The sequence below is a fragment of the Mobula hypostoma genome, chromosome 10 (genome assembly GCF_963921235.1).
Source record: "Mobula hypostoma chromosome 10, sMobHyp1.1, whole genome shotgun sequence".
NCBI classification, from domain to species: Eukaryota; Metazoa; Chordata; class Chondrichthyes; order Myliobatiformes; family Myliobatidae; genus Mobula; species Mobula hypostoma.
The window spans coordinates 76676118-76698005 of NC_086106.1; the positions used below are offsets into that span (position 1 = coordinate 76676118).

Consider the following 21888-nt stretch of genomic DNA (forward strand, 5'->3'; position numbering starts at 1 on the left):
GCAGCTTGTTTTGGGTTAGGTGGTGATAAGAAGATGTTACGAACCAATTGGGATAGTTGTTATGATTTTGGTGTATCTGGAAGATTGGTATGCGCGGGGTTTTGGAGGCAGAAGGTGGGGGAGAGAGAGAGAGAGACAGAGGCTGGACCAGGTGCTGTGAGTCCACTAACGGGGTCGGACCCCGAGCGGGGCATTCGGCGAGGAGAGGAGATGGAGACGGACTCGCGTGGAGCGTCTGGTCGACCACTGCTGTTGGTCCCAGGCGGCCGGTCGAGGTGGTCGAGGGGTCACTGGGTGAAGAAGGGTCCTGAGCTCCAACTGTTTGTACACAAAGAGATTGAATTTTGATAAGTGTGGCACCTTTTATATTTTATTCTCTATTATATAGTTTCAGTAATATCTATAAACTGTAAATCATTTAATCGTATCTGGTGTATTGGGCGGGGTGAGGTACGTCACACAGCATCCACACAAACTAATTACCCAGTTTGTCAGAGCTGAGGGCTGTTTCCCTAGATGACAGCGAGCTGAGCGACCCTGAGGCTGGCCAGGGGGGCTACATTGGAATTTGTTGCCACATGCGGCTGGGAAGGCCAGGTCATTAGGTGTATTTAAGGTGGATGTTGATTGGTTTTTGATCAGTCTGGGCATAAAAGGTTATGGAGAGAAAGCAAGAGAAAGGGGTTGAGAGGGGACAGACATGATGAAATGGCAGAGAAGACTTGATGGGCTGAATGACTTAATTCTGCTCCTATGTTGTACGGTCGTATGGAATAAGTACATCCACACTACATCTGACTTCTGGTTGGTCTGGATTTCAACACTTCAAAGCAAGCCCAAAATGCTTTTTTTTTGCTCTACAATTTTTTTCATAAATTTTCTCTTAAAATTTTTTCTTACGTCACTTATTTCATAGGAATTTAATTATTTTATTTCTATAAACTGTACTATCACCTTACAGGAGCAAAACAGTAAAAAAAATCAGATATTAATCGGAAGCAAAATATTCATCACTGATCTTTATCCAGGCTTCATAGACCAAATTATCATAATCTGTGAAAATGAGGTGCATGTTTGGAGCCACGTAACTAACAAAAATTAACAGCAAGAGAATGTAACAATTAGGAGTTGATCTGTAAAACTGCAATGTGATTGGGGTGCCTGGGTAAGTAGAACTGATCAAGTTTCAGTGCAACAGATGTAGATTTTTTATTGATATACTCATCACATTAAGAACATTTAGAAATAGTAATCCCACAGAACATTGACAAAAGATTTCTTATTTTACAGAGTGTACAACCTTTACAGCCACATAAAACACACGTGTTTTTCTTAAATCTAAGAGGCATTGCTAAATTAACATTCTGAATTTTGAAAAGACATTTTGAATTCTCGAGCAACTGATTCTCATCTGGTGCAAAGCAAAATCTGACAACATTTGAAGAAACACAAAAACTACCACAACACAATGAATAAAGTTAAAAATTCACGAAGTGAACAACCATTTAATGTGTGAGCAGTAACCAGCTAAAAAAAAACTATATTCACATAACCACTTCCTATACATTATATGTATAACAATGTCAAAACAAAATTTGTATTCATTAAATAGCCCTACCAAATTGTTTGGTTCCTGAAGTACTCCCATGTTATTACCTATGGTTCATAATATTTGCAAAGGAATGCATAAATTATCACACATGCCCTATAGTAAAAAGTAGTCCAACTCTTAAGCATGAATTAATCCACACTGGCTGCATAGAACCATTCTTGCTTTGATATTAAAATAGCAAGTCTGTCCAAACTGCAGCAACTGAAGTGAACTATAAGAAATCTTGAATACACTGAACCAGTTTTTTTCACAAGCTTTTAGAACATGGGTCAGTACTTGCTAGGCTATTTATCACAAGTAACTATTTATTGGGAATTTTTTGATTAAAAAAGTTAAAAGTAGATGTTTTAAACACCTCTTCCAGTAATGAGATATTTACCAGGATTAAATGTAAGACAGAACTAATTTTAGAAGGCCTAGCTGTGAGTGTTGCAGCATTGCTGTGGAATACAATATTTTGCAATTGCATATGAAACAAACTCAAGACACCTGAAATTGGTTTTAAAAAAAGACATTGAACTCACTGAATGGCTTCACAATAATGGCAACCCAGAACACTACTTGTCAGATTCTGTAAAGAAACTAAAACATTTGAACAAATGACTCCATCTCCCTATTCTCAGACCTTTTGACAACTTATAATACAAAGGATGAAAGGTAGGTTGAGAAACAACACTCGTCGAGACCAGGAGAAACAGTTCACGAGCCATGCCAATTAACTGAAAGTTAAGTAAGTTTGTGTAACATATTTTCATGTCTGTATGTCACATTATAGCCTCTTTATGATGCCGCATTATATGCTGGTTTTTTTCGGATGGCCTACGAAAGCCTTTCTTACAAAACTCACAACGGTGAGGGTAGTCCTTTGTGTGAATAGATATTACATGGCGTTTGAAGCCTGAAGCATCAGTAGTGCTATACTCGCAATATTCACACTGGTAAACTTTCTTTCCACTATGTGTCTTCATGTGCTTCTTAAGCTCACTTTGCTGTCGAAATTCTCTTTTACATCTTTTGCATTTAAAAGGAAGGTCCTTAGTGTGAACTGAAAGAATATGACGGCTAAGTATAAAAGGATCTGCAATTTTGAAATCACAGTGCCTGCACTGATGAAGCTTTTTCCCTTTGTGAGTTGACATATGTTTCTTCAGCTCCGATGGACGATGAAACCCCTTATCACAGACCTCACATTTGTGTGGGAATTCCTTGGTGTGCACAGATATTATATGACGTTTAAGGTCACTAGAATTGGAGCTTCTGTGGTCACAATGAGGGCACTGATGGGTCCTATGTGCCTGAAATAAAGTGGCATGCTTTTGCAGATCTTTGTCATCCAAAAATGTTTGAGGACAGTGGTCACATTTGTATGGCAGCTCATTGCTGTGTTTGGTTTTCACGTGGGTTTTCAGATTAGAAGCATCAGCAGACCTGTACTCACAGTACTGGCAATGGTATGGTTTCTCCCCTGTATGAGTCCGCATGTGTTTCTTGAGTTCTGAAGGATGACGGAATCCTTTCCCACACTCCACACAAATGTGTGGGAAGTTCTTGCTATGCACTGCCAACAGGTGCCTATTGAGAAGACCCTGTTCAGCTGTCTCATAATCACAAAATTTGCACTTATGCATTTTAGTTTCTTTCTCCCTATTAACCAGTTTGTGAGTAGCCAGTGTCCCTGCCTGAGTGAATCTTTTTCCATACTCATTGCACTCATAAGCTTTTTCTCCTTTGTTGATGAGCTTGTGACTCTCTAAATGATTATGAAAACTTGCTTTTTTATTTGTTGTATAATCACAGTCTGTGCATTGATACTTTTTCTTTGCACTTTGCTCTGGGTGGTTCTTCATGTGCCTTTTCAAGAAACCCCTTGATTTAAACTTCTTCCCACAGATGTGACATGGGTATACGGTTATGGGCTGTCCATCTGGACCTATGATGACAGCTTTAAGAGAAAAAATAAAAACAGATTGAAGTAACTGTTAAAATTCAATGATCATTACATCTGAAAATTAAATCAACTTGAAACAGCCTGATTGACAGATGTTTTCCCACATAACTCTCTCTCTCCCAAAAAAAAAGCATTATTGTCAATAGAAATTAATGGATCTTAGAGATTAGGTCAGTGATGAGCTATGAAAGAAGATATGATAAAAATATGTTTTGCCACAAAATAAAATACAATTAATGAATAACTGTCCCAGTTGGAAAAGTTAATCTTCAGGTAGAAGTGTTATTGCTTGCATCCTAAAATCAACTGGATTAAGTCAATACTTTATGGAAAATATTAGTGGCAATATGCAATGCAGATATCATAACATTTGAAGACTGCTAGCATCTCAATTTTTCCCTGTGGGAATATATTTATACTCTCCATAATTCTTATGGAGTTATGGTATACAACAGATATTTATCCACTGAGAAAAGATAATTACCAATTATGATTTCCCCTCATTAGCTACACTTACCTGTATGCCATTGTCTGCCTTCACCCCTTCTCTTCTTCCTGGCTTTTTGCTTCAGTGCTCTGGTAGTGCTTGTACTGTCACTTATTTGTAGGAATTGACTTGAAGTGCTATTCTTATTTTCTATCTTTGCTTCAAAGTTGTTACCTTGAGCAAAACAATACAATCTTTAAAGACTGTAGTTAAAAAATTTTCATTTAACAAATGGGGATTCATAATTTTGTTAAAACTAATGTGTGTGAACTTTAGCAACTCTAAGTATATTCATGCCGAAGACTTTCCTGCAAGTAGTTTTTTTTTGAGAAAGAAAGGCCTTCTATGTTGTTGGAGTGGCAAATCAAATAACTATAGTGCATTGGGAAGCTTTAAAAATACAGAAGGCAACTAAAAAAGTTTTTAAGAGGTAAAGATGGAATACGTAAGTAAACTAGCCAATAATATTAAAGGGGCTATCAAAAATTTCTTCAGATACATAAAGTATAAAAGAGAGGCAAGAGTGAATATCAGACCACTGGAAAACTTTGATAGAGAGGTAGTAATGGAAATAGCAGACTAACTGAATAAATATTTGCATCAGTTGTCACTGTGGAAGACACTAGCAGTGTAGTGGAAGTTCCAGGTGTCAGGGGTCATGAAGTGTGTGAAGTTACCATAACAAGAAAGAAGGTTCTTGGGAAAGTGAAAAGTCTGAAGGTAGTTAAGTCACCTGGACCAGATAGTATACAGCCCAGGATTCTGAAATAGTTCCGGAAGACGGGAAAATTGCAGATGTCACTCCACTCTTCAAGAAGGGAGAGAGACAGAAGAAAGGAAACTATCCTGACAACCCGAAATGTCGACTGTATCTCTTCCTAGAGATGCTGCCTGGCCTGCTGCGTTCACCAGCAACTTTTATGTGTGTTGGTTAAAGGAAACTATAGGCCAGTTAGTCTGACCTCAGTAGTTGGGAAGATGTTGGAGTCGATTATTAAGGATGAGGTCTCAGAGTACTTGGAAGCACATGATAAAATAAGTCATAATCTGCATGGTTTCCTCAAGGGAAGATCGTGCCTGACATATCTGTTGGAATTCTTTGAAGAAGTAATAAGTATGACAGTGAAAGGAGAATCGTTTGATAATGTGTACTTCGATTTTCAAAAGGCCTTTAACAAGGTACCACACATGAGGCTGCTTAACAAGCTACAAACCCATGATGTTAGAGGAAAGATTCTAGCATGGATAAAGCAGTGGATGATTGGCAGGAGGCACAGACTGGGAATAAAGTGAGCCTTTTCTGGTTGGCTGCCAGTGTCTATCGGTGCTCCACAGGGGTCTGTGTTGGGACCGATTCTTTTGGTTATATGTCAATGATTTGTATGATGGAGTTGATGGCTTTGTTGCAAAGTTTGCAGATGATATGAAGACAGGTGGAGGGGCAGATAGTTTTGAAGGAGCTGAAGACTACAGAAGAGAGACTTAGATTAGGAGAATGGGCAAAGAAGTGGCAGATGGAATACAATGTCAGAAAGTATATGGTCATGCGCTATGGTGTAAGAAATTAAAGGGTTGACTGTTTTCCAAATGGAGAGAAAATGCGGAAAAAAAAACTGAGGCGCAAAGGGACTTGGGAGTCCTTTTGTAGGATTCTCTAAAGGTTAATTTGCAGGTTGAGTCTGTGGTGAGGAAGGCAAATGCAATGTTAGCATTCATTTTAAGAGGACCAGAATATAAAGGCAAGGATGTAATGTTGAGCCTTTATAAAGCATTGTTGAGGCCTCACTTGGAGCATTGTGAGCAGTTTTGGGTCCCTTATCTTAGAAAGGATGTGCTGAAACTGGAGAGGGTTCAAAGGGGGTTCACGAAAATGACTCCAGGATTGAATGGCTTGTCATATGAAGAGCATTTGATGGCTCTGGGTCTGTATTCACTAGAATTCAGAAGAATGAAGGATAACCTCATTGAAATCTACCGAATGGTGAAAGGTCTAGATAGAGTGGATGTGGAGAGGATGTTTTCTATGGTGGCAGAGTCTAAGACCAGAAGACACAGCCTCAGAATAGAGGGACATCCTTTTAGAATGGAGATGAGGAGGAATTTCTTTAACAGAGAGTGGTGAACCTGTGGAATTCTTTGCCACAGGCAGCTGTGGAGGCCAAGTCTTTATGTATATTTAAGGCAGAGGTTGATAGATTCTTGATTGGTCAGGACATGAAGGGATAAGGGGAGAAGGCAGGAGATTAGGGCTGCAAGGAAAATTGGTTTTCCTTCACAGCTGTGGTTGTTCATTGTTCTGACTTTTAATTTAGTAATGGCCTTTTCAGCAAGACAGTAGAACTTGTACACAAGTATAGTTGGGTGTTGTAACAAACAATCATTATTAAAATTAACTGGATGTTTAAATTTATTACACTAGGGTATAGTGTAGACCCAATGTGTAGTCATGAAAAATTAGTGCAATTTCATGTCGGATACAAAGGACTATTTTAGTAATTAAATGAGTTGAAGGTGGAACATTAACCAAGCTTGGTGACAAAACAAATCTTGGGTTTCACCGTGTATATAGGCTGAGATACTGCAGAGTTGTAGAATATGGCAATGGTGAATCTACAGTGATAAAATGCTTTGAAAGGTTGGTCATGACTAAACTGAACTCCTGCCTCTGCAAGGACCTGGACCCATTGCAATTTGCCTATTGCCATAATAGGTCAGTGGCAGACACAATCTCAATGGCTCTCCTCACGGCTTTACACCACCTGGACAACACAAACACCTACGTCAGGATGCTGTTCATGGACTATAGGCTCAGCATTTAATTCCATCATTCCTACAATCCTGATTAAGAAGCTGCAGAACCTGGGCCTTTGTACCTCCCTCTGCAATTGAATCCTCGACTTCCTAACCAGAAGATCACAATCTGTGTGGATTGTTGATAATATATCCTCCTCGCTGACGGTCACCTCAAGGGTGTGTGCTTAGCCCACTGCTCTACTCTCTATATACACATAACTGTGTGGCTAGGTATAGCTCAAATAGAATCTATAAACTTGCGGACAATACAACCATTGTTGGTAGAATCTTAGGTGGTGACAAGAAGGCATACAGGAATGAGATATGTCAACTAGTGGAGTGGTGCCGTAGCAACAACCTGGCACTCAATGTCAGTAAGACGAAAGAGTTGATTGAGAACTTCAGGAAGGGTAAGATGAAGGAACACATAACAATCCTCATAAAGGGATCAGAAGTGGAGTAAGTGAGCACTTTCAAGTTCCTGGGTGTCAAGATTTCTGAGGATCTAACCTGGACCCAACATATCGATGTAGTTATAAAGAAGGCAAGACAGCGGCTATACTTCATTAGGAGTTTGAAGGGATTTGACATGTCAACAAATACACTCAAAAAGTTCTATAGATGTACGGCGGAGAGCATCCTGACAGGCTACATCACCGTCTGGTATGGGGGAGGGGGGGCTACTGCACAGGACCGAAAGAAGCTGCTGTTACACGAGTGTGGCGGTGGATGAACCCAAGTGCAGAACACAAGCGCAGGGACAGAGTCAGGAGGCATTATTGCCATAGCGAGCGTGGAATTGGTTTCCAGGAGAGTCTTTACCCGAAGTCTTGGGTTTGGAGAGAATCCAGGAGCAATGTTAGACTTAGAACTGACAGTCCTAAGAACCATGAAACGAGGTTACTTGCACCGGAGTCGACCAATGAACTGGCAGCTCCTTGTTGTGATCACAGGGTCTTTATCCTGCATTTTCTGATGGAAAGCAGGCGTATGTAGTTAGTGGAACCTAGAAATGATTGGAAATTAGACGAGGGGATTGAGGCCCAATTCCTGAGGCAAATAGTAAGGTGGGGGATTGCCAGAAGGGACCATGACAGTACCCCTCCCTCAATGGGAGCCTCCAGGCGATCCTCCAGGCCTGTTTGGATGGTCCCGATAAAAGTCTTGGATGAGGGAAGGGTCTAGGATGAAGGAGCGGGGGACCCAGGTATTCTCTTCTGCACCGTACCCTTCCCAGTCTACCAGGTATTGGAAACCCCTGCCCCGACAGCGCACATCCAGTAGTCGTTGGACAGTGTATGCCAGATGGTTGTTGATGATACAGGCAGGTGGGGGAGTCTCAGCCGGGGGACACAAGGGGCTGACGGAAACTGGCTTTAACTGGGAAACATGAAAAGTCAGGTGGATGTGCATAGATCTTGGTAGTTTTAGGCAGACTGCTGTGGGACTGATAACACTTTCGACCTTGAATGGTCCCAGGAAGGGAGGGGTGAGTTCCCTCTGCTCATTCTTGAGCAGGATGTCCTTGGTTGAAAGCCACACCATCTGCCCCGGTTGGTACTCAGGCGCCAGAGGCCGGTGTTGGTCGGCCGTCTTTTTATTGCGATTTGCTGATCTGAGTAGGGCCATGCACGTCTCCTCCCAAACCTTAAGGCAACGATCGATATGGTCCTGAACTGATGGTACCTCAATTTCCTCTTCTTGCGCGGGGAACAGTGGGGGTCGGTTCCTCAGGGAGCACGCGAATGGAGACCTTCCAACAGCAAAGCTCACCAGAGGGTTGTGGGCGTACTCAACCCAAGGGAGGTGGTCACTCGAGGTCAACAGGTTGTTTGCCATTACACAATGTAGAGTTGCCTCCAGGTGTTGGTTGACCCGTTCCGTCTCCCGTTCGTCTGGGGGTGGAAGCCGGATGACAGGCTGACCGATGCACCTAAGGCTTGTCAGAATGCCCTCCATACCTGCAAGATGAACTGGGGACCTCGATTGGAGATAATGTCCGCCGGGATTCCATGGAGGCCTTTAGACGTGGCGGACAAGAAGATCTGCGGTTTCTTGAGAGGAAGGGAGTTTAGGGAGGGCTACTAAGTGCACCGCCTTGGAGAACCGGTCTACCACAGTGAGTACGGTGGTGTTTCCATGTGAAGGGGGTAGACCGGTGATGAAGTCTAGGGCAATGTGTGACCAGGGACAGGTAGAGGACGCAGTAAACCCGCAGGTGGCCGATGAGAGGCTTTTCTCCGGGCACAGATGGAACATGCTGAGACATAGGAACGGGTATCCGCCTCCATGGACGGCCACCAAAAGTGTTTTTTCAGGAAAGCCAGGGGAGCGATCACTCCCGGGGTGGCAGGCGAACCGCGATGCGTGCCCCCCCTGGAGAACCTGAGACCTGACAGAAATGGGCACATACAGGCGATTGCCAGGTCCATTGACGGGGTCGGGGTCGTCCCGTTGGGCTTCTTTTACTTTGGACTCGATCTCCCAAGTGAGGGTGTCAACCATGCAGGATGGTGGGAGGATAGTCCCTGGGCTGGAAGTGTCCGCCTTGGGAGTCGTATTGGCGGGAAAGCACGTCCGGCTTCCCGTTCTTGGACCCTGGACGGTATGTGAGGGAAAACTTGAACCATCCAAAAAATAATGCCCAATTGGCCTGGCAGGAGTTCAAACGTTTGGCGGTCTGAATATACCCCAGGTTTTTATGATCAGTCCACACCACAAACGGTTGTTCTGCCCCCTCCAGTCAGTGCCTCCATTCTTCCAATGCTAGTTTGACCGCCAGGAGTTCCCAATTCCCCACGTCGTAATTACGCTTGGCGGGGGACAGTCAGCGAGAATAGAAGGCGCAGGGGTGAAGCTTTTCATCTGAACTTGAGCGTTGGGACAGGACTGCTCCTATCCCGGAGTCAGAGGCATCCACCTCAACAATGAATTGACGGGCTGGGTCCAGACGGACCAGGATGGGAGCGGTGGTGAAATGCCTCTTCAGGTCGGTGAATGTCAAGTCAGCTTTGGAGTCCCAACAGAAGGGGGTAGTGGGCGAGGTAAGCCGGGTAAGGGGGGGCCACCACTCGACTGTAGTCTCTGATAAATCGGCGGTAGAAGTTTGCAAACCCCAGGAATCGCTGAAGTTGTTTGTGGGTCGTGGGCCTAGGCCATTCTTTCACTGCTAGGATCTTCTCAGGGTCTGCCCTCACCTGCCCGCTCTCAAATGATATAACCCAAGAAGCTGACCGAAGGAACATGGAACTCACATTTCTCTGCCTTCACAAATAACTGGTTTTCCCACAGTCACTGGAGGACTTGACAGACATGGTGAATGTATTCTTGGGGGGTGCTAGAAAATATCAGGATATCATCGAGGTAAACGAATACAAACCGATTAATAAAATCCCTCAGTATGTCATTGATTAGGACTTGAAAAACGGCGGAAGCAATCGTGAGGCCAAATGGCATGACATTCGAAGTGGCCCAGAGGTGTATTGAAGGCCGTCGTCCATTCGTCCCCCTCCCTCATCCTGACTAGATGGTAGGTGTTACGAAGGTCCAGCTTTGAGAAGGTGGTGGCTCCATGCAGTGGTTCAAAAGCCGAACTAATGAGGGGTAGAGGGTACTTATTCTTAACTGTTATACTATTTAGGCCTCTGTAATCAATACAAGGACGAAGCGACCTGTCCTTCTTTTCTACAAAGAAGAAACCGCCGCCTACCGGGGAGGATGAAGGTCTGATAATGCCCCCCACGAGGGACTCACTAACGTACTTCTCCATGGCCTCTCTCTCCGGTCAGGATAGGTTAAAAAGGCAACTGGTGGGTAGTGAGGCCCCGGGGAGAAGGTCGATGGCACAAGCATATGGGCGGTGCGGAGGCAGGGAAAGGGCTCGTTGTTTACTGAATACCTGTCCCAGGTCATGGTATTCTGTAGGGACTCAGGACAAATTGAGGGGTTCCGGGACAGGCGGGGTCGCGGTAGCTTCCCTGGGAGATGGGGCTGACCGCAGACAGTTGGCATGGCAAGACTGGCTCCATTTGGCTATCCTCCTGGTAGATCAGTCGATGTGGGGATTGTGTTGGGTCAGCCATGGATACCCTAGAACTACCGGGGCTTGAGGTGAATGAATGAGACTGAATCGCACCTCCTCCCGATGGTTGCCAGATAGGATCAAGGTACAGTGGGTCACCCGAGCCAGCAGTTTTCTGTCCAGGGCCTTGGCCTCCAGGGGGGTAGTGAGCGGCTCGCAAGGTATTCTAGCCTGAGAGGCTATGTCTTCGTCCAGCAGATTTCCCTCAGCACCGGAATCCACCAAAGCGGACAGGGACAGGGACTGTCATTGGTAATTCAAGGCAGCCGGGATCTGCATCCGAGTCTGGGGGGGCGGAAAGGAGTATCGTCCAGCTCACCAGGGACCCCCTTTTCACTGGTGAGCCTTCCCTTTTGGCCACTGAGGCCACACATCCGGGAAATGTCCTGGCTGGCCACAATAGTAACAATCCCCAGCTCTCCACCTCCAAAGTCATTCGGCTGGGGAGAGACGGTTCTGTCCCAGCTGCATCGGTTCCTCCCACAGGGTGATGGGGACAGTCAGAGCAGGAGCCACACTTGGAGTGACTGGGGAAGGGAGGTTGGCTGAGACTGATAAGGTGGACCGTGGGCTTCCCCGAGGAGTGGGGCGACTGGTTCTTTCTCTCAACCGCTCTTGAAGTCGATTATCTAACCTAGTGGCTAGCGAGATCAGAGAATCCAGACAGTCCAGGTCGTCCCTCGCTGCCAGTTCATCCTTCATCTTGTCCAAGAGACCCTGTTGAAACATCTGTCATAGGGCCTCGTCATTTCACCCTGAGTCCGCGACTAAGGTCCGGAACTTGATGGAATACCTTGCTATGCTTCACGAACCCTGCCAAAAAGTCAGCAAGTGTTTAGCAGCGTCCGTACCACGAATGGGTTGTTTGAAGACCTTCCTCATTTCAGCAACAAAGGAGGGGAAGGAGGAACAAACCTCTGGTCGGTTATCCCATATTGCGGTTGCCCAAGCCAAGGCATCCCCTCGTAACAGCCCAATGATGTATGCAATCTTGGATTTATCTGAAGTGTAGGTACCTGCCTGTAGCTCAAAGACCAGAGAGCACTGTAACAGGACGGCCCGGCACCTCCCTAGGTCCCCAGCGTAGGGTACAGGCTCGGGTACGGATGGCTCTCGAGGGGACTGTGTTGCTGATCCCAGGGGCCATGCCATCCCGAGCAGTGCAGTTTGGGTAGTCGGGGTTCTTGGAGGGGATGGAGAAAGGGAAGTGGAAACTCGGTCCACCTGCTCACTGACCTTCCGAACATTTGTGGATAGCATCCGAGGGTTTTCCGTGACCTCTCTAAGTAGTTGGTCATGGGCGCCCAGGCTGGCAAGGGCCTGTTGTATGGGATCCGTGTCCGCTGGGTTCTTTATGGCCAGTTCGTTCTGTTACACGAGCGTGGCGGTGGACGAACCCAAATGCAGAACACAGGCGGGGGGGGGCAGAGTCGGGAGGCGTTATTGCCGTAGCGAGCGTGGAATCGGTTTTCAGGAGAGTCTTTACCCGAAGTCTTGGGTTTGGAGAGAATCCAGGAGCAATGCTAGACTTGGAACTGACAGTCCTAAGAACCATGAAACGAGGTTACTCACACTGGAGTCAACCGACGAACTGGCAGCTCCTTGTTGTGATCACAGGGTCTTTATCCTGCATTTTCTGATAGAAAGCAGGAGTGTGTAGTTAGTGGAACCTGGGAATGATTGCAAATTAAATGAGGGGATTGAGGCCCAATTCCTGAGGTAAAGAGTAAGGCAGGGGATTGCCAGAAGGAACCATGACAGCTGCAGAGGGTTGTAAATCTAGTCAGCTCCATCTTGGGTACTAGCCTACAAAGTACCCAGGGCATCTTCAGGGAGTGGTGTCTCAGAAAGGCAGCGTCCATTATTAAAGACCTCCAGCATCCAGGGCATGCCCTTTTCTCACTGTTACCATCAGGAAGGAGGTACAGAAGCCTGAAGGCACACACTCAGTGATTCAGGAACAGCTTCTTCCCCCGTCATCCAATTTCTAAACGGACATTGAACCCTTGGACACTACTTCACTTTTTAAAATATATAGTGTTTCTTTTTTTTTGCACGTTTTTTAAACCTATTCAACATACATAAACCATAATTATTTAATTTATGTATTTATTAATTATTATTTTTATTTGTTTCCTCTTCTGTTTTATGTATTGCATTGAACTGCTGCTGTTAACAAATTTCACGTCAAATGCTGCTGATAATTAAATTGATTCTGATTCTGAAAGTAGTCAATTTTGTGATGAAGTACATTTAAATATCATCAAGGTTGGAAAGGAAATCAATATTTTACAATATTTCATTGGTCACGATGACCATCCACTTCAGGTGAATCAGATATCAGTTTTAATTTCCAGTGTAGTATATTGAGTACAGAAGTAAGCCATTCAGTCCGATCAGTTCATGCTACTCTTGAGCTTCCTTACATGTAACCATATACTTTACTCCTCCATGTGCTTATTCAGCTTCCTCTAAAATGCATCTCTTCAATTGTCTCAGCCAGTTTCTGCAGTGATGTGACAAAAATATGTCTTCTAAATTCACCATTTGATTTCTTGCGAATTATTTTATATCAAATCCTCTACATATGTTCATCACCTATTCTCTGCATCTATTCTTTAAACATTTTCATGGATTTTTAAAAGAACTCTAAGGTTACCTTTTAACTATTTGTTTTCCAAAGAGAGATCCAAAAATGTTCACCTTTCCCAAGATATATGACCTTATTATATATATTTTGTACCTCCTCAATGCCTTTTTACCCAAAGTAAATTAGTATTGCTTAACATATTTGATACTTGTGCAGAGCACCTCTACTTTTCAATTCTATTCCTCTTAAAATAAAGCTGTTATTTTGATGTCCCTTTAACTTGTCACTAATTAGAGATCCCTTTTCCACTGTATATCCTTAGATCAGGAGCTCCGAACCTCTTTTATGCCATAGAGCCTTACCTTTAACTGAGGGGTCCGTGGACCCCAAGTTGAGAACCCCTGCCTTAGATATTTATTTTCAAAGTAATGGGTGATTTTAATTTTCTCAGCAAAATGTAATACCTTACTCACGTTGAAATTGAATTTGCCGATCACAGACTCATCCTGCAACTTTTGAGATATCTTTTTGTTTATTGCAATCTTTCTCATTGTTGACTACACCCTGCACACAAGCTGTCTCACTGCTCCAGGCATTCAATCTTGCCCTCTTGTTTGCACATCCTCTCTGTGACTGATTGGGTTTCTTGGGTGCTCCAATTTTCCTCCCATATCCCAAAGCCATTTTAATTGGTAGGTTAATTGGGCATTGCAAATTGCCCCTAGTGTGTAGGTGACTGGTAGAATCCAAGAAGAGTTGATGGGAACTTGGGACAATAAAATACTATCATTGTAGGATTAATGCAAACAAATGCTTGATGGTTGGTGTAGACTTTGCAGGGAGGAAAGCGTATCTTGTGCTGCATTACTAACATCCTTAAGGTACTCCTTTGTGTTTATAGCTTCATTGAAGTCTCCTCTTTACCGTTACTTTCTTAGCAGAAAGCTGACTCCACATACACTGACACTGATTATTAGTCTTACATTGTATCTTACTGAAAGCCTTTCAGAAATCTACTTGGGTGATACTTTGCCTGCTTTCTTCTAACCATTAAGAAGAATTCAGATTGGTTAGTCAAGGATTTTCTCTTTTGACCATATATTTATTTTTTGGATCTTATGACTCTCTATTTTCATTTTCTAAGGTTCCATATTTCCCCCCATATGGTTAAAATGTAAAGTTCCCTAAACATGCTTTATCTTTCTACTTAAATGGTGAACATTATATCGGTCTTTCTTTTGCACTGCAAGACTTTCTAATGAATTACTAAATACCTCTTTTCTTTTAGATTTTTTAACCTGCATAAATACAGTATAAAAATTTTTAATCCAAATATTAAATATTAATTGTAAATCACAACTCCTACCATATGCAGCAGCCCATGCAACAGGTACAAAGGCTTTGCTGATGCTAGAATCTTCAGTCTGTGTCTCATGAACTGTTGTTGCTTCCTCATCTCCAACAATGACCTCCATGTAAACTTCATCAGCGATATCAGCACAATCTGAAAATACAATTTCTTTAGCTGAAATTGACTGCAGATTTTCCATATTTTAAACAGTTCACTGAAGAATCAAATTTACATTTAAAGTGCTACATGTGCTGTCCATAAATCCACAACAATTAGCAAAGAATTATTGCATTACAATTGCTTAATTTGTTAATGGATGGCACGTTGATGGAATAATGCTTCTGAAATATTTTATAAATACTCAGGATATTCATTTATTCAAGATCCATTTATTATCAAAGAATGTATAAATTATACAAACTTGATATGTAGGGAGAGTTCTGCAGCTGAATAGTTGATGTCACCATACTCATTTAGAGTACTGTTCCTAACAATCTCCAAACAGTTGTGATTTAAGGAAAGGATTGCCACATACAGTATGTCCTCTTTCTGTGAGGGAGGTATTTTCACATCTAAGTCAATTCGGTTTAGTAATTGCTAATAACTTCCTCCAATGGATGTAGGTGATTGTATCTCCTACATAGGTCTATTACCTCTTTCACTGATCACTATTTGGTTGCTCCTTCACAAATTAAGGCTTTTAGGAAGTTGGACCAATGTCATTGTGTAACGTCTTTCTTAAAATAAACATATGAGAATAGGTTGAGTGAACTCGGCCTTTACTCCTTGGAGCGACGGAGGATGAGAGGTGACCTGATAGAGGTGTACAAGATATTGAGAAGCATTGATCATGTGGATAGTGAGAGGCTTTTCCCAGGGCTGAAATGGCTAGCATGAGAGGGCATAGTTTTGAGGTGCTTGGAAGTAGGTATAGAGGAGATGTCAGGGGTAAGTTTTTTTTACGCAGAGAGTGCTGAGTGTGTGGAATGGGCTGCTGGCAGCGGTGGTGGAGGCGGAAACGATAGGGTCTTTTAAGAGACTCCTGGATGGCTACATGGAGCTTAGAAAAATAGAGGGCTATGGATAAAGCCTAAGTAGTTCTAAAGTAGGGACATGTTCGGCACAGCTTTGTGGGCCGAAGGGCCTGTATTGTGCTGTGGGTTTTCTATGTTTCTATAATGAACACTGAAACATGAAAGAACAATGAACTAAAAATATTATTGAAAATATATAAAGGTATGCTAGTATCAGCTAGAAAGGATTAAATTTTGTATGGTAATCCAACATTACATTAGAAAGTCAAAAAGTACGTCATATAAAAATTGACAAAGGGAAAAGACATCAAGCCTTTTCCCAGCAATTCACAATCTGCTTTCAGACCTTTAACCCTATTTGCGGTTGCATTTTTAAAATTAATACTGTACATCTGTCAAATGTCTCATCAACACCAGTGCACATGACATTTTCACCATGAAATTTATCTGTCATATATAGAGTGTCTTCTCTTCCAAATATTGAGCCAACTACACTGAATTTCCAGCAACTACTATTTCTTTTATTTGAACTACAAATCTACAGCCCAAGCCAAAGTAACTCACTAATAAGACAAGGACTAGTTTACGCAGATTGATGAATTGAAACATCAACTAATATATTGCAATCTCAGATAGAAATTAAGCAAATATGCAAGTCAATCATGTAGCTAATGATGTGACTATATTCAAACAATGACGTTTTCTGCTGACACAATGCTCCATTTTACTATTTTAATATTTGATGCTGACTATATTAATACAGTACAATTTAAACAAAAACCTATTTCTTCTATCTTTTGTGTCTGCTGATTAATTGCAAATGAGCTTTTAAGGTTTTGTTAAAAATTGTGTTAAATTTAATTTTGAAAGAGTACAGACTTGGCTTATTCAACACTGCTGCATTACAAGTTAACGGAACTTATTTTTGAAAAATAACTAATCTAGATCTTCAATCATTCGCTCAGGATTAAAGAGAAGTGATTGGATTAATAAGCAACATGACTGAAATAATAACAAGTTTCAATTCTCCTTTCAACAAACACTAAAAAAGGAAACCGTACATAGAATTCCTTACTAATGTCATCCTCCTGAGATGGGTCTTTAACTGCCATATAAACCATCTTTTCCCGAGACATTCGACCAACATTCCCTTGATCAAGCATGTTGGTTATGACATGACCATTCTGATATTCATTTTCTGCAACTACTTCAGTTTCACCTTGAAACAGAAAACAAACCGATATTAAGATAAAAATTCAAATCAACCTTACTTATTTTACTTTGTACTTAATTGTTTTACTAACAAGTACCATGACAAAGGAGAAAAAAAATAACAGTAGCCATGCAATTGGTCAAAAAACCTTGAAGGCATTCTGCACTCACATAAATTTGTTCTGCAACAAATGGATTAAACCTTCATTTTCACAATTCTTTGAACAAACACCGAAATACTTTATATGGCCATCATAATCTATACCTACCACAAAAAGGAAATCAACACCTGCTAAATTTTAAACACATTCATTTTACAAGCTTACTTATAATTTGTTAGTGAAGAAAATCAATGTCAAAAATTAATTACAATTATTTTTCAGTTGGATTCATGTCTAGCATTCCCTTAGACCTCCTTAGCATTTTAAATATGTTCTTTATCTTCTTCATCGATTTAACAAGAAAGTTGTCAGTATAGTGTCAGAGCATCCAAAAAAATGAACTCCACTTTTGTTTTCTAATGGCAGGGAGATTAATAGCTCTCGAATAAAAAATGTTGATATATAGCAGGCTCCATCCGACATTGTAAGATTTTACTACAGCAATACTTTCAAATATATATTTAACTCAGACGCTAATAAAAAAAACAATTGTCTTATCAAAACTAATAAAGAGACAGTGAAAAGCTATACATTTCAAATCACCGTTACGAGGAAAATATCAAAAGACTAAACCAGTGGATCTCCGTCCTGTCTGTATTTGCCAGAATAAAAAATACAAGGCCAGGGCAAGATCCTCAATCAATCTACCTTTGGCAGGCAGTACTGCCCAAAACACTAGTAGAAGTGGGCACTGTTGTCCCAGTGAAACCGAAGTTCCATCTTTACATTGAGAACTCTTTCCACATTAAATTAGCATTATGTGAGCTAATTAGGATAGACTTAATACTGATCGACAACTCAAACTCGACAGTCATTAGTAAAGGTGGACCATCAATATTAAATGAAACACACACCTTCAGTCTGTAACCACTTAGTCTGACACATTCCTCACTTTACCATTGGAATCAAGCAATGGGATCATGGACTATTAAATGAGTTTAATGAGTGCAGCACCAGACATACCTGAAAGCAATGAGGTGCTGACCTAATGCAACTATTAATACATGAGTGCATGGATTCCATGCAAAATAAAAATAAATTTGATGTGGAATATTAACGAAGTTTTTCTGCAAATAGTTGTAATGTTCAATACTAGAACTCAAGGACAAGGCACAGATCCTTTGCCAGAAGTTCAACAACTATACACTTGCAATCAAGGTCAATAAAATAATCTTCAAATATTATAAACATACCAAATGCATCACCAGCCTTATTTCAGAACACACTAATAACTCAGTTATCAGCAATCTCTCTCAATCTGGACTAAAATATTAACAGCACCATTCCTTAATGCCCACATGCGCAGCTCTGCTGGAAAAACTCAGAAACACACACTTGCACACTTTTGGACAGTCAATAACAGGCATATTCATGTAAACACATTCCAAGACATTCACCAACCTCCTTTCTTAAGAAATGACATGAACTGTAAGCAGTAGAAACTAAATTGAAATGGACATCTGCACAGGAACCAGCACCTGCTATCATCAAGGCACAAATCAATAAAGCTACAGCCAGCAAAGGGCTGAATGGTATCCTCATTCTAATCTTTCTCTTTGCTTTACCCCTTCCCTCTCATTCCAAAACCTATTCTTATTAACAAGTTATATACTGCTGTACAGTTCCCCTCATTATTACCACACCCGTGTGCTTTTCTTCCTTCAGGTAACTAAACCAGCAATCTGGTCAGGCAATAGTAAAACAGCAAGCTGACAGTATCCCTGAAAAAATACCATCATTCAATTTAATAGAACTATTATCTAAAGACTGTTTGATTCAAAAGAAACACTGGAAGTACAAAATTGCTTGGGGAAACTCTAGCCTCAGGTGGCCTTCATATCTGTTAAAAGTACAAGAACAAAAGTTCATGAATCCAGCCGCTCAGAGGTCCAGTTTTTATAGGAGTTCTGCTAAGATATGGACTTCAATCAGCAACCTAAAGATAATTGTAAATTTCAATTCTGGTAAAGAAACATGTCTCATACAGTACATACTATTCTTACCCTAATAGCCAAGGGAAGTGAAATATGCCTAATTACAGCCTGCATTCTTTGTTAAACTATCATCATCATCATCATCAGGTGCCGTGCCCAGATTGAGCTTTGACTACCATGGCCCACACACTCCTGTTTCGGGTCAAGTGGATCAATTCATTGGTATTCATTTCCAGTTCTCTGGCTGCTGTCTCCATCATCATTTGTCTTTGCCTTCCTTTTGCTTTCTTCCCTTCAATCTTTCCCATAATTACCGTGCATTCTAACTCCTCTTTCCTAATCACATGTCCAATGAAGTCACATTGCCCTTTCACGATCTCACACATTATTTCTTTTTTTGTGCTTGCTCTGTCCATGACATCCTTGTTAGATATTCGTTTCATCCATGATATTCTTTGCATCCTCCTCAAAAACCTCATCTCTGCTGCTTCAATTCGTTTCCTCATGTTACTAGATATTGTCCAACATTCTGATCCATATAACATAACTGGATAAACTATACTGTTAAACTATCGTTTCTAAATAGGAAATACTGTCATTGCAATGCATTTATGATTTTCACATTTTGTACTCTGATTATTGAAGATTGATATAGATAATAAACTTAAGATATTAACTATACATGTCAATAAAACAATTTTTACCTATTTCCACATCATCTTCAGGTTCAGCTTTAAAAATATATACTTTAATGACCTCAGCTCCAAATCCATCTTCTTTAGAAGAATCATCTTGCTCAATATCAGTGCTTATTTTTATTGGTGCATTTTCTATCCGGTCCATCTTTTCTCCAACGTCATCTACTGTATAAAACAGTTATAGTACAGCATAAACCTCAAATTTAAAAGATTTTATTCGTGTTTAGGTCTCACAATTAATTTCTTGACCCATGAAAATTTCTGAATGTTATCGAGTTTTTCATGCATATTCTTTCCTTTGCATAACTCACAACAACCATAATTTCAATTAAATCACTTCTATTTTCCTGACTTGAATGTTTTTTTTTAATCCTGTTATTATACATATTAACTACACTTCTATTTTTGATAGCTAGGCTATTTGGGTGACAAGAGCACAGAAGCACAAAACAATATGGCATTAAAGCTGTAGAGCCACAACAAAGATTGCACACCACAAATATGCAATGGCTTTCTGAGTCATACTAAATATGAGAGCTGGATTTTTGAAATCACTTCCATGAATTTTGTTACTTAGACTGTTCCATCCTCAACCCAATGCTGGCCTCAACAACTCATTAATATTAAGTGCACGAAGTCAAAAGGATATACAAAGGTAGATGAAAACCAGAAAATATTAAGGACTCTTGAGCAACACACATAAAACGCTGGAAAAACTCAGCAAGTCAGGCAGTATCTATGGAGGGAAGTAAACAGGCGGAGATCCTTTATCAGGACTTCCAACGTCCTCAGAATGTTATGTTAAGGGACCCATTCTCCTTTTACTATTATTGTTCAAACTGATGGCAATATATAATTTTGTTTCATTTTAACATTAAAATACATCAAAACATTGGAAAGTACACATTTCACATTACAAAAATAAGCCTCTAAAATGAAAATCATTGCCAAGTTATATATCATCATGTTTATCAATTGTTAAATTCAGAGATTATCTATAACAGCCGATTCAGGTTCTACTCTATCATAAACTAGGATAGTGAAATATTTCTTACAGCCAACTAATGGATGAATTGCACTGGTTGTGACCAGTGTTGTGGTTGTGGGTTGTGGAGATTGAGGCTTGCAAGGCTCCCACCCCCATTCCAACAACTTTCTACAGGAGCACCATCTCTCCTTGGCTACATCACTGTGTGCTAAGGAAGCTGCTTGGCACCTGACCGCAAAACCCTGGAGCTATGGAAGGCTGGCATGATCTTCCCTTGTCATCCAATCCAGTTAAGTGCCGGTGGATGAGAACTGTAACATGGCCAACTCCTGGTGGTGGGCCTGATTCAGGAAGATTCATTCAAATGATTTACAACAAAGCTTACAATATGCTAAAATCAATCTTCACATTTCATAAGCACATGATCACTAAAAAGTGATAAAACAATATTATCAAAAATACAATGTGAAGCCGGCAACACTTCAATAATATTAAGAAGTAATTTATAAAATCAGAAGATAGGGCTGATTCTTTTAAAGCATATACTTTTTGTAAAATTCTGAATTAATTGAAAACATGAACGATGCAAAAACCTTAATTTCTAAAAATTGAAATATTTCATGTATTAATCCCTTCCATTAAAGGAACATTTCTATTCAGAACTGTACTTTTTTCCCCACTTAATTCTGTTGTTTGACCAGTAAACATCAATTCAGTGAAGATTATAAGCCGTCTTTACAAATTCTACCAAATTCAAAATCCCTCTTACAGAAGTACCATTTTCTACACATTTTATGAATCTACAACAAGGCCAACGTAGGTCACTTTGCTGAAAACTTCTTATGGTTCCAAATGAGACGCAGGTGATGGAATGGCCTTTCAGTTTGGTAAAGTATGATCAGGTTTCAGATATGACAAGAGGAGACTTGGTGCTTACAGGTTGTCATTCACCTCCCAGTAGCCAGATTAAGAACAGCATTGGCTGAAGCCTGGCAGAAA

At 41.1% G+C, this 21888-nt stretch overlaps 1 protein-coding gene across 4 annotated transcripts in view; it reads right to left on the minus strand.

Moving 5' to 3' along the window:
* Window positions 1-1164: 1164 nt before the first annotated feature.
* znf711 (zinc finger protein 711) overlaps window positions 1165-21888 on the minus strand; it is a 58348-nt gene continuing 37624 nt past the window's right edge. For 2 of the 4 annotated variants that reach the window (XM_063060638.1, XM_063060639.1), the window contains exons 4-8: window positions 19908-20066; window positions 16972-17115; window positions 14878-15015; window positions 4078-4221; window positions 1165-3554 (exon numbers count right to left, since the gene is read on the minus strand). In XM_063060638.1, coding sequence (XP_062916708.1) covers window positions 2377-3554; window positions 4078-4221; window positions 14878-15015; window positions 16972-17115; window positions 19908-20066 — 1763 coding nt within the window. In that variant the 3' untranslated portion in view covers window positions 1165-2376. The remainder of the gene's footprint in view (window positions 3555-4077; window positions 4222-14877; window positions 15016-16971; window positions 17116-19907; window positions 20067-21888) is intronic. The other 2 variants (XM_063060642.1, XM_063060640.1) reach the window with 2 other exon arrangements.